Consider the following 11,034-nt stretch of genomic DNA (forward strand, 5'->3'; position numbering starts at 1 on the left):
CGACTTTCACTGAAAAGTAGCTGACATAGACGGGCATGTTATAGGCTACTTTTTTATTTTAATATTGCGTGGACGAAGTCGCGGACATTTTGGCTCTAACAGTTTTCATTACTATAGCAACTTTTGTGCTTTGCTGCTATTGGACTATAGCTTTTGTCATGTTTCCGTACGTCGTGTTTCAACAATTTATTTAACCTTTAAATTTTAAGATTTTAAAATTTTTTTCACCGTTGTTCTATCTGTTGGCTATATTATAATTTTGCGTGGTTTGCTGAGAGGTAGTTTGACCGTTGCGACAGATAATAGAGAGCGGGCTGCCGCTGTCGACGGTGTGGGTGCGCGTGGAGCGCGCGCGCGCGGCGGCGCACTGGCGGGCGCAAGGGCCGGCGGGCGGCGCGGCGGGCGGGGCGCTGGACGACGGCGGCGACCCGCAGCGCGCGCCGCAGCCGCACGACGTGGCCGACCTGCTGCGCCCCGTCGCGCTCCCGCACCAGCTCTTCCGCCTCTCCGTGCGCATGCTCATGCTCGCCAAGGTACCGTACTCCACAGCAGCCTCACAGCAGCCTCACAGCAGCCTCGTCTATCTAAATGTGTTTGATTGAATATTGTGTTCAAAATTAATTTTAAACCACTGATACAATAAACGGTAATGTTGGTATGGTGACAGTAAAATCGTGTCTCTACTGGATTTTGAACTATAAAAGTATTAAGTGTTCCCGTACGGCGTCATTCGCATTATATTAAAAAAAAATGGCACTGTTTACATTTCTTCATTTTTTTTGTCTTTTAGTTTTTGTCCCTTTGTTATGTGACAATTTTATTTAATTTATTCAACAACTAAATTAAATTATATGAAAATATATAGCCTATAGCGTTGTGTAAGTGTAGCTTTTTATAAAAAAAAAGGAAAATTCAAAAATATACTGTGATTACTGACATCTTACATAAAAAAAATGTGTACGCTGTATAGATATTAATATAGATAGAGTAACGACGTCGTGAAAATGACATCACGAAATAAATAAATAACATTTTATTGCCATAAAAAAACAATGTGATCAGTCAAACCGAGAGGGGTTGAGAGGCGGTGTGAGTAGTGTAGTGCGTGCGGCGCGCAGGTGCCGCTGCTGTGCGGCGCGGGCTGGTCCGCGCTGGGCGGGCGCGCGGGCGCCGAGTACGAGTGCGGCGAGGAGCTGCTGGGCGCGCTGGGCACGGCGCGCGCGCTTCCGCCGCGCCACCCCGCGCACCTCGCGCCCGACGCCGCGCAGCGCCTGCTCGCGCTCTTCCTCGACCCGCCGCACTACTTCACCGACGAATACGGTACACGCACCACGCTACGCACCATTACACAGAGACTACTGCTCACTGCACAAATCACTTTGAACCGCCAAATAAAGCGGCGCATACTCACTCAACTGAAATGTTTTGACATTACTATTTTACAGACAAATTTGAAACATTTGTCAAATCCCTACACTACATTATTAATTTAAAAGAAAGTAACTATACTGTTGTTGTACAATCGCGGAAATTCGCGGTGTTTCATTTACAGTAAAATTGCCTTGTTTCTTGCAACAATATTAAGTTCACTTCTTATGCAATAAATCAGATATCAATAAGATGCGCAAATTATATGATATTAATAAAAAGCTGAGTACTAACCGGTTTCATTTCGTACATTTAAAAACTGTATCCTATTGGTTGTTGTTCTCACATCTCAAAGCGAACATAAAGTTCTAGCAACACACTATCAAACTCAACAATTGTACATTTGTCGCGTGTCGTTTCGTCTGTATATATATACTAATATTGTAAAGAAAATTTGACCATTAAAAAGCTATGTTATCAGTGAGTAACATAGGCTACTATTGAATAAAACGGGCGAAGTGGCGAGCAAGAGGTAGTACTAGAGGCAGAGGCGGTGTGCGCAGGCTACCTGTCGTGGGTGGACCGGCTGTGGGAGGCGTGCTGCGGCTGGGCGCGCGGCGCGCGGCGCACGGCGCTGCTGTGCTGGCGGCTGCGCTGGCTGCGCGCGCTGCTGCTGGCCGCGCACGCCGCCTCCGCGCCGCACTCCGCCGCCGCCGACGCGGAGATACGCCGCATGCGCGCTGACGCCAAGTATGCACATCTTTTCGCTGTTTTTTCTGCTTTTTTAGACAAGACAACAACAGCTAACCGAAAAGTCAAAAATGTATGTAAATAACATTCGATAAGTGACATGGTTGTCACGTGGATTAAACACATTTTATCAATTCCACTAGCTGTATCGCAAGTCGACATCTTTCTAGGGAGGCTGTACAGATATATATCTATGACATTTTGCTGATTATGGTTGATCTTTTTATTTTATTTTAAGTCAACATCTACAGACTCTTAGTCCGATTTCTTTTTGCACAGTTTATATCTTTCTTTTTTCTCTTTTGTTGCGTAATCCTTCTGCTATATTAATGAGTTCCTTTTTTATATTTATATATATTTCTTTTTTTCCATTATTTTTACTAATACATTCTACATCGCTTTTTTGATTGGATTATGGTTGTTAATGGCTACGAACTAAATAATAATAGTGAGCGGGAGTGAAACATGGATTTGGCTGACGTGCAGGAGCATCCTGCGGCGGCTGGCGGGCGCGGCGCCGCTGGCGTTCGCGGAGTGGGCGCGGCTGGAGGCGGCGGCGGGCGGGCTGACGGCGGCCGCGCGCGCCGCCCGCCACGCGCTGCGCGCCGCCATCCGCGACCGCGCTGTGCCGCACCACCACGTGCTCTACATCGCACGGTACCTTACTTCTAAAAGTACATTCTGTTCTTTAGTTTTTTCTTTTATAACATAAGGTTCCCAACGAGCAAGCGGCCACCTGAAGATGACGAAGCGACCGCTGCCCACAGACATCCGCAATTGCAGATGCATTGCCTACCCTTATCCGACGGAGGATGAGTCGCACATAAGAGGATATTTCCCCTTCCTATGCATCTCCTACACCGATTAATTATTTTATCTCCATCGATTACTCTGAAATTTATATTCCGATTGATGTGATTCCTTTTTTGTTTTATGCAGAATAGCTGCAATTCGGACCCACTTATTTCAATTTTGAATATTATCCAGTTGTTTTTAGAAGCATAACAAAGATTGGAATCTTTTGTCTTCAATGATTTTTTGTTAAATATTTAATTATTTACGATAAATAAAACCATGGTAATAAGACAATAATTATATAGGTATCTAAGACTTCTTTTGCATAGGCTGTTTAATTTTTTTGACGATTCGACGTCAGCACAAATATCCCTAACATCCATATAAGACGTCATGTTAAATTGAATATTCCAATTTGTTTGTTATATCAGGGTGGCGTGCGAGGTGGGCACCACGGAGGGCCAGCCGGGGCTGCTGGGCGTGACGGCGCTGGTGGCGGCCGTGCTGCGCCACTCGCAGCTCCTCGTCTGCGGCGCCAAGCAGCAGGACCTCGTGTACGCATTGGAAATTGTAAGAGTCCCTCCCTTCTCCCCCCTTTTCCACCTGTAGCTGACAGAGAAACACTGACATACACTCGCAAGAGCAACAGAGACGGAATGTATATTAGTTGCTAAGATGTGTGACAAAGACGAAATGTATACAAGTCGTTAAGGTGTGGGACAGAGATGGAATGTATACAAGTACCTAAGAGGTGTGACAAAGACAGAATATATACTAATCGCAAAGAGATGTAACAAAAGTTTTTAAAGCCAATATTAAAATCATTTATAGTGCTGGTTTAGGACATGGTAGAGCAATCGCCCAGGGTGTTTGATAAAAAGGAGCGTCGAAGTTAGCAGTTGATATACGGTTTCATATAAGATTATCCCGTCCTTCCATTCATGGTAAAATCGGGATGTTTTAGAAATCTCGCCAAGAGCGCTAGTAACACTAAAACTTTTAATAAAAAATATTAAAATTGATACAAAAAAACATCTTATTACCTTGGTACTTACTAAAATTATATACATATCTTTTGTTGACACTTTCCTCGCGTTCCATTTTTTTAATACTGTTTTCTTCATATAGGCAAAGGCCTTTATGGGCAGTATGTCACCTAGTCAGAATGCAAACTGCGAAAGAAAATCGTGTTCTCAAATATAAAGCCACGTTGGCATTATGACCTTGACTGACGATAGTTTGTATCAGTGTGAACAGAAATGCGACGAGCTGCAGCGCAAGTACAACTCGGGGGCGGGTAAGCAGAGTAAGCAGGAAGAGGAGCAGGAGGAGGTGGAGGAGGAGGAGGAGGAGGAAGAGAGGGAGATGAAGAGGGAGGAGGAGTATGAGGAGGAGGAGGAGCTGGGCGCGCTGCTGCCGTCGCGCGCGGAGTGGGGCGCGGTGCGCGTGCTGCTGTACACGCCGTGGCGGCGCGCGCGCGTGCTCACCTCGCTCCTAGCGCAGCCCTACACCGTGAGTCATACACACACACACACCTCATTATGTTATCCTACACACAGTATTACCTCAAGACCTCACACTTGAGACATGACTAATATAGTGACCAACAAACGACCTCATGCTACCTCATACACATAAATACAATTCATAGTAATAAAGAGATCTCATTAGGTAACGCTACATTGTCAGTGAAACCATAAGACCTCATACCAAAAACGACCTCATTAACCTCATACATAAAGTAATAAAGGAACATTCTTATTAGGTATCTACAATGTCAACGTGACCACAGTACTGTTGGGTTTTGATCTTTTTTTTTAAATAAAACCATTATACTGTCCAATTAACCTTAATTTATTAACAAACTCAAATTAACATATTCAGAAGAAAATGTTTTGTGCAAAATTCGTTCGGCGCCATTTAGGGGCCATTAGAGTTTATAAAACTTACATTTAACTTATAAATTATACCATTTTGTACAAATGTAACCTGAAGTCTTCATATATGTATACTAGCTGTTCGCGTGCGGCTTCATCCGCATGAAATTATAAATTTATTGTTTGCATTTGTCAAATTCTTAATTGCAAATGTCAAAATACCAATTACCTTACTATGGCAATCTTCCTTCCTTGATGTTGGCAGCAACTTATGGTCTCTTTCCCACATTAAGGTTTTTTTTAATGTCGTGAAAATATATAGTCTAAAACATGACGTAAGTGTAGAGCTTTTTATTAAAAAAAGAATAATTAAAAAATATGCTGTAATTGCTGACATCTTAGGCAACAAAGAAGTGTGTGTTAACGCTTTATTATAATAGTATAGAAGATAGATGTATAGTGTGATGTGTGTGTGCAGGGCGAGAGCGCGGCGGGCGCGCGCTACTGGGAGCAGCAGGCGACGGCGCTGGCGGCGGCGGCGGGCTCGGCGGCCGTGGCGCGCTCGCTGGCCGCGCACTGCCCGCACAGCCTCTACCTAAACATCGGTACCATCTCGCTACTCAATATGCATACTATATGTGTACTTTCAAATACATGTCTATTGCTGTCTTTGCCCACGACTTTGTCCGCGCTGTATGTATGTATTCCTTGGTAACTCAACTTGGGAATTAACCGTTATGCGGTTATCCCATGTGTTACTCCACACTTTGTTCTATATCTGTGCCAAATTTCACGTAGATACGTTCTGCAGTTTAGTCTACAAACTTTAAAGAACATCCATCCATACATTTAAACTTTGACATCTTACTAAAATCTAAATGCGAAAATTTAGATGGATAGATGTAATCTAAAGCAGCTGAACGGATCTCGATAAAATAGCATATATGTAGTAACATAGTTTAGAAAGACACAAAAGTTAATTACTTTTTTTTATTCCACGCCAATGAAGTCGCGGGTTAAAGCTAGTTTATAACATTAGTATGATGCATTTGTCCAGTGGGTGCGTCAGCGGCGCTGTGGGCGCAGGCGGAGGGCGCGTGCGGCGCGGGGGGCGCGGCGCGGCGCGGCGCGGGCGGGGCGCGCGGCGCGGCCGTGCTGGCGCAGCTGCTGCCCGCGCTCGTGCGCGCGCTGCACTCCGAGTGGGCGCGCAAGGGTACTACGAATACTCTTAGAACACCCACACCTGAAACTAACAGAGCTCGAGCTCGCTTTAACATGTTCGCATTGTAAAATTCGCACACGCAATACCACGACCGCACAGGTGACTGCCGTCAAGTGGAAGCAAAGCCGCTTCTCGTGAGTGTGGTGCCAGAAATCTAATATTAGTCCCTATACTTTACTAAATTCCAATAAGACTGGATTTGAAGGTAGATGAGACGCCTAGCAAAGGAAAATCCTCGTTATTTTTTTTTTTATATAACAAGGTGGCAAACGAGCAAGCGACCACCTGAAACCGCCAAAATAGCGAAGCGACCGCTGCCCATAGATATCCGCAATTGCAGATGCGTTGCCTACCCTTGTACGACGGAGGAGGAGACGCACATATAGAGGATATTTCCCCTTCCTATGCATCTCCTCCACTGTCAAATCCACTTCCTCTTCCCAACCTCTCCTTATAAGAAAAGGGTGGTAAAGAGAAATGGACCTAAATTAGGCCGCCGGCACCACACTCATCGGACGAAACACGGCATTGATTCCATTTCACGCCTGTCTTCTATGTGGTCGTGGTATTACTGGGGGCGTGCCAGCCCTGCAGTGCTAAGATGTTAAAGCGGGCACTACCACTGTCAAAATATAACTGTTACAGAAAGTATAGAAAAGTTGCTTCTTTACTGCTTATAAAAAAAAAACATTGAAAATGATCGATTGACGTGGTACATAAGAAAGTGTGTTATGTTGGTGTCAGAGAGCGAGTGCCTGGCGCGGGCGGTGCGGCGCGCGCTGGGCCGCGAGGCGGGCTGCGGCTGGGTGGGCGCGGCGCTGCGCCTGGAGGCGGAGGGGCACGCCGCGCGCCCGCGTCTGCCGCACGCGCTCTACGCCGCGCTGCACCACGCGCCGCACCACAAGGTGCTCCGCCAAACACACAACATCATAACTAGAAACACTATCATTTGATGACACTGAATAAAAAAAATAGTAATATACAAGTCGTCAAAATGTAAACATAAAAAACTAATTATGAAAATCTGTAAAACAGAACCGCATACCAACCAACCAATCCCGGGGTCGTACCACTATTATACATGAGAAAGTTTAGATGAATGTTTGTTATTTTATATTTCAAGAAAGGCTGAACTCTCTCAAATTTGACACAAATGTAAAACATAGTCTGAAAGAACAAATTGGTTATTAAAAAAGCTTTCAATCAATAATAATGAACTAATGGGGAAGGGATTGGCTTCTGTGACACAGGACAATCTACTACAGGAGCCATGCTCACATTGTATAAGAAAGTGACAATATAGCATTATCATTTCCATGCAGACGGAATCGCGTGCGTTGTCTAAAGTGTATATATATATACAACTAATTTAATTGATACTGTCGCTTTAAACTCGGAGCAACACTTCTCGTCAAGTCTCGAGTTGCGCGCCAATCTATCCATACTTGTAGTGACATTGACAGCTGTCAGCTAGGGACGTGACGTTTATGCCGATAATCTAGAGTTGCGCCAATTCTATAGCACGGTACTCATTATTCCTAACAGTATATATATGTGCAGTGGATGTACGTGCGCGGCGCGGTGTGGTGCGGCGGCGAGGCGACCTCGCTCGCCGACACGCTGCTGGACAAGCTGCTGCGGCTGCACGCGCTCCCGCACGAGCTGCAGCCGCTGCTGGACGCGCACCACGACAGACAGAAGAAACACACGCGCTCGGAACATGGTGAAGGGAGCACGGAACATGGTGAAGGGAGCACGGAACATGGTGAAGGGAGCACGGAACATGAGGAAATTGTTCCGAATGAAGAAAAGATTGAAAATTACGCGTTTAATGAGCCGTTAGATGTGTTCATGGACCCTCAGGACATTCCGCTGGCGGAGCGCCGCGGGTACGGCGAGCTGCGGGATGTGAACGACGCCTCGGATGGGAGCACACGTGGAGCATAAGTCTCGATGGAACATGTGTTCCATACCGGTATGCTCTACCAGTCAAACGTTAATTTGGCAATTGATGATTCTAGAATGCTTTTTATTAATACAAAATTGAATGTTGACTGTTTGCCTTTCGGAGGCATGTGTACTTAGCCTTGACAGCAGAACTTGGATTACTTAGCTTCCCTTTCAATGCAAATTGTGAATCTATGATACTTTACACCGACTGTTAATTTAGAATCTCACTAACATAGTAATAAGTTTACGGAAAACTGTAATCTGAACTATTAAAATATCAGATTTATGCCAAATGTAATAAAGTTCCTTTGTACAATTTTTTTAATGTAGACATGATTTTATTATAATTCAGTGTTTTTTCATAATTAGTGGAAATGTATGGTGAGATTATAAAGTAACGGTGTATAATGACAGCGACATATCGCGCACATATAGACGCGTTCAAAACCATAATTAAGTATAGATTTTATGTCCCCGCTTGCTTCTATAAATAAATGCAATGTAATAAATAATTCATCAAGACAATGTTTAATGTAACTTAGTGATTAAATAAAAAAAGCCTATTTCACTACAAATGCAATACCGATCTAATGGCACCTAATAATTATTGTTTACGCTATTTAAGTTACAAGAGATCGCTTTTCAAAGGTACAATTAGTAGAAATATAAGTATATCTAACTACAAATGTATACAATCCTACTAAAAATGTATACAATCCACCTACAAATGTATACAATCCATCTACAAATGTATACAATCCAACTACAAATGTATATAATCCAACTACAAATGTATACAACTCAACTACAAATATATACACGAGGATTATGCTCGATTCATACATGGCCAGTACAGTTGGTCAACGCTCTCAAATACTCGACTGGCATCTAACTGGAATAGTGAATATTAACTGGCGCCAGTGATACTATAATATGCCTGGTCTTTGCTATTGTCTAAGTGTACTGATCAAGCGTGAACCAGGTATTAAGCTAAGGAGAAAGTGTAAAAAAAATATGTACAGCTAGTTTTAATCTTTTTTCGGGTAAGCTGCGCTGAGCAGTACTCGCCCCCTCCTCCCGCGTACCTTTACCCCCCGCTACATCTACAGTATATTCTGCGCAGTGAACACGAAACGCACCGCTTTTGCATTACTTAGATGTAGTGAGTTCTCGGTAACATGGTACCCTATCAATGTAGTTTTAAAATCTCAATTTTGATCAACAATTTCAGCATTTTTCAAATCAAATTCAAGTATCAGTAGTTCTTCGACGAAACAGATCTATGTTAAAATAGATGTTTTTGTTTGCAAAATATTTTAATATGCAAAAGTCCCAATTAGATTTGTAAAACGTTGAAAGTAATGTATAAAAAGAAATCTACATAAAAATATATGTACGTCTTATATGTAATTTATGAAGTAATGTTGCGCAAATTTTAAATAGGTGGGCTATAAAAATATACGATGATAATGATTTGTGATGTGTTCGATAACTGAGAGGAATTGAGGCTGAAAAGTATGGCCTACCTATGGTTTATTTCAACTCCAGACCTAAAAAGTGTATTCTATGATAAACTTTGTGGATTTCTAAGTATTTTTATAAACCAATTTTATCCAACATTATATTACCGATAGAAATTAAAAATAGTGTTATGTCCGCCTGTTTTTATTAGTAGTTTTTTTTTTACATTTTTTAGCTCTTGAGGTGAAATAAATTTAATTTAATCCCTGCTCTATGTGTCTATTTATGATAATAAATAAAATACAATGGCACAATTGGTTTTATTTCTATACAAAAGGATAATATAACAAAAATCAAAGCATATTTATATTTAATTCTTTCCATAAGATTTTGGAAATTATAAGAACTTTGTTAAGTAAAATGCAAGTCTCGTAGTCTCTGCTTACACCACTGTGTTACCCGCATAATTGTGTTGTTTATATTATTACATTGGCTATCTTACAAATTGCTTTTTGATATGTATTAACCTGGAAAAGAAGGTCATTAACAAAGTTCTCCAGCAATCTGGTTTTCCCGCCTTATTTTTGACAGGACAAAACGGCGCGGCAAAGCGGCACTGTCATGTTTGGTTTTTAAAACACGTATAAACAAAAGTAACTATAATTAAATAACATTTTGGTGGATGATAACGGTTATTGTTAATTATAATTAAGTATAAGTATAAACCGAAGCTATAAATAAAAGTCTTATTAAAATTATTGTACATACATTCAGTGTTGCTACATATAATTGCGGTGTTGTTTAAATCTGGTCATTGAAATAATTCTACCGATGAAAAATATTCTGAAAGAAGTTGTCAAAGATGACATGTTTTTGGTGGTGCTGTCAGAGTGTGCAGTATCGTTTTGGTCAAAGAGGCCCTGTGTGAAGTATAAGTTCCGAGATAGGGCCCTCTAGCCATAGAGTAGCGGGTGTGATGAGCGCGCGGCTGGTGTGCGCGCTGCTCACGGCGGCGCTGGCTTGCGCGCGCGCTCAAGAGTGCGCTCCCGGCACTGGCCAGCTTGCGCGCCCTTGCCAGCCGATCGTCACCACTACCAGCGAAGACGCCGACCTCGATGAAGAAAGCGATTCTGCACCTTTTATGGTCAGTTGTCTAGTTTAACACAACAAACTGTGAGTACAAATAGACCGTGGCATAAACCATTAAACTATTCAGTGGGCGACATCAATGCAAATTGGTAAGACCAATGAGGCAAATTATGTGAAAGTGCTATCATCATTGCCTCCTATCCTTTTCATTTTAAGAAATAAAGTTCTCAAAAAGTCTAAAATTCAAACACAATTTTCCTTGCATGCACATACATATCTGACGGAAAGATTTCAACTTGACTCCTCTACTTTCTTTTTGACCCTTGATCGGCTGGGCTAAGGAAACTATTCGCTCGAAAATAAAGCATCATTTTATAGTCATCTAAATATATATACATGACAATATAGCATATGGATGTAGATAGTGGTAGAGCACAGTGACGGGTGGCGGTGTGCGGCGTCGCTGGTGTCGCTGCGCACGGGCGTGACGTCTGCGCGGTGCGCGCGCGGGCGGGCGCAGCC

At 42.8% G+C, this 11,034-nt stretch overlaps 2 protein-coding genes across 2 annotated transcripts in view; both read left to right on the plus strand.

Moving 5' to 3' along the window:
• The window catches only part of LOC106105667, a 6,394-nt gene extending 2,872 nt beyond the window's left edge, over positions 1 to 3,522 (plus strand). Inside the window, exons 6-10 of the mRNA XM_013286091.1 lie at positions 300 to 533; positions 1,119 to 1,320; positions 1,932 to 2,118; positions 2,605 to 2,775; positions 3,345 to 3,522. Of these exons, the coding sequence (XP_013141545.1) occupies positions 300 to 533; positions 1,119 to 1,320; positions 1,932 to 2,118; positions 2,605 to 2,775; positions 3,345 to 3,522 (972 nt within the window). The remainder of the gene's footprint in view (positions 1 to 299; positions 534 to 1,118; positions 1,321 to 1,931; positions 2,119 to 2,604; positions 2,776 to 3,344) is intronic.
• On the plus strand, positions 2,589 to 9,663 carry LOC106105806. Its single transcript, XM_013286258.1, has 7 exons — positions 2,589 to 2,775; positions 3,345 to 3,483; positions 4,162 to 4,425; positions 5,269 to 5,395; positions 5,848 to 6,003; positions 6,757 to 6,917; positions 7,573 to 9,663. The coding sequence occupies exons 3-7, from the start codon at positions 4,279 to 4,281 to the stop codon at positions 7,957 to 7,959; spliced, it is 978 nt and encodes a 325-aa protein (XP_013141712.1). The 5' UTR covers positions 2,589 to 2,775; positions 3,345 to 3,483; positions 4,162 to 4,278; the 3' UTR covers positions 7,960 to 9,663.
• Positions 9,664 to 11,034: the final 1,371 nt, after the last annotated feature.

The sequence above is a fragment of the Papilio polytes genome, unplaced genomic scaffold (genome assembly GCF_000836215.1).
Source record: "Papilio polytes unplaced genomic scaffold, Ppol_1.0 DF822733.1, whole genome shotgun sequence".
Classification (NCBI taxonomy): domain Eukaryota; kingdom Metazoa; phylum Arthropoda; class Insecta; order Lepidoptera; family Papilionidae; genus Papilio; species Papilio polytes.

Excerpts from the sequence above, each read along its gene's own strand:
- LOC106105806 (XM_013286258.1), top strand. The coding sequence starts at position 4,279 with ATGAAGAGGGAGGAGGAGTATGAGGAGGAGGAGGAGCTGGGCGCGCTG. Across the intron at positions 5,396-5,847 it reads CAGCCTCTACCTAAACATCG|TGGGTGCGTCAGCGGCGCTG; the intron begins GTACCATCTCGC and ends GCATTTGTCCAG. Across the intron at positions 6,004-6,756 it reads CTCCGAGTGGGCGCGCAAGG|AGAGCGAGTGCCTGGCGCGG; the intron begins GTACTACGAATA and ends TGTTGGTGTCAG.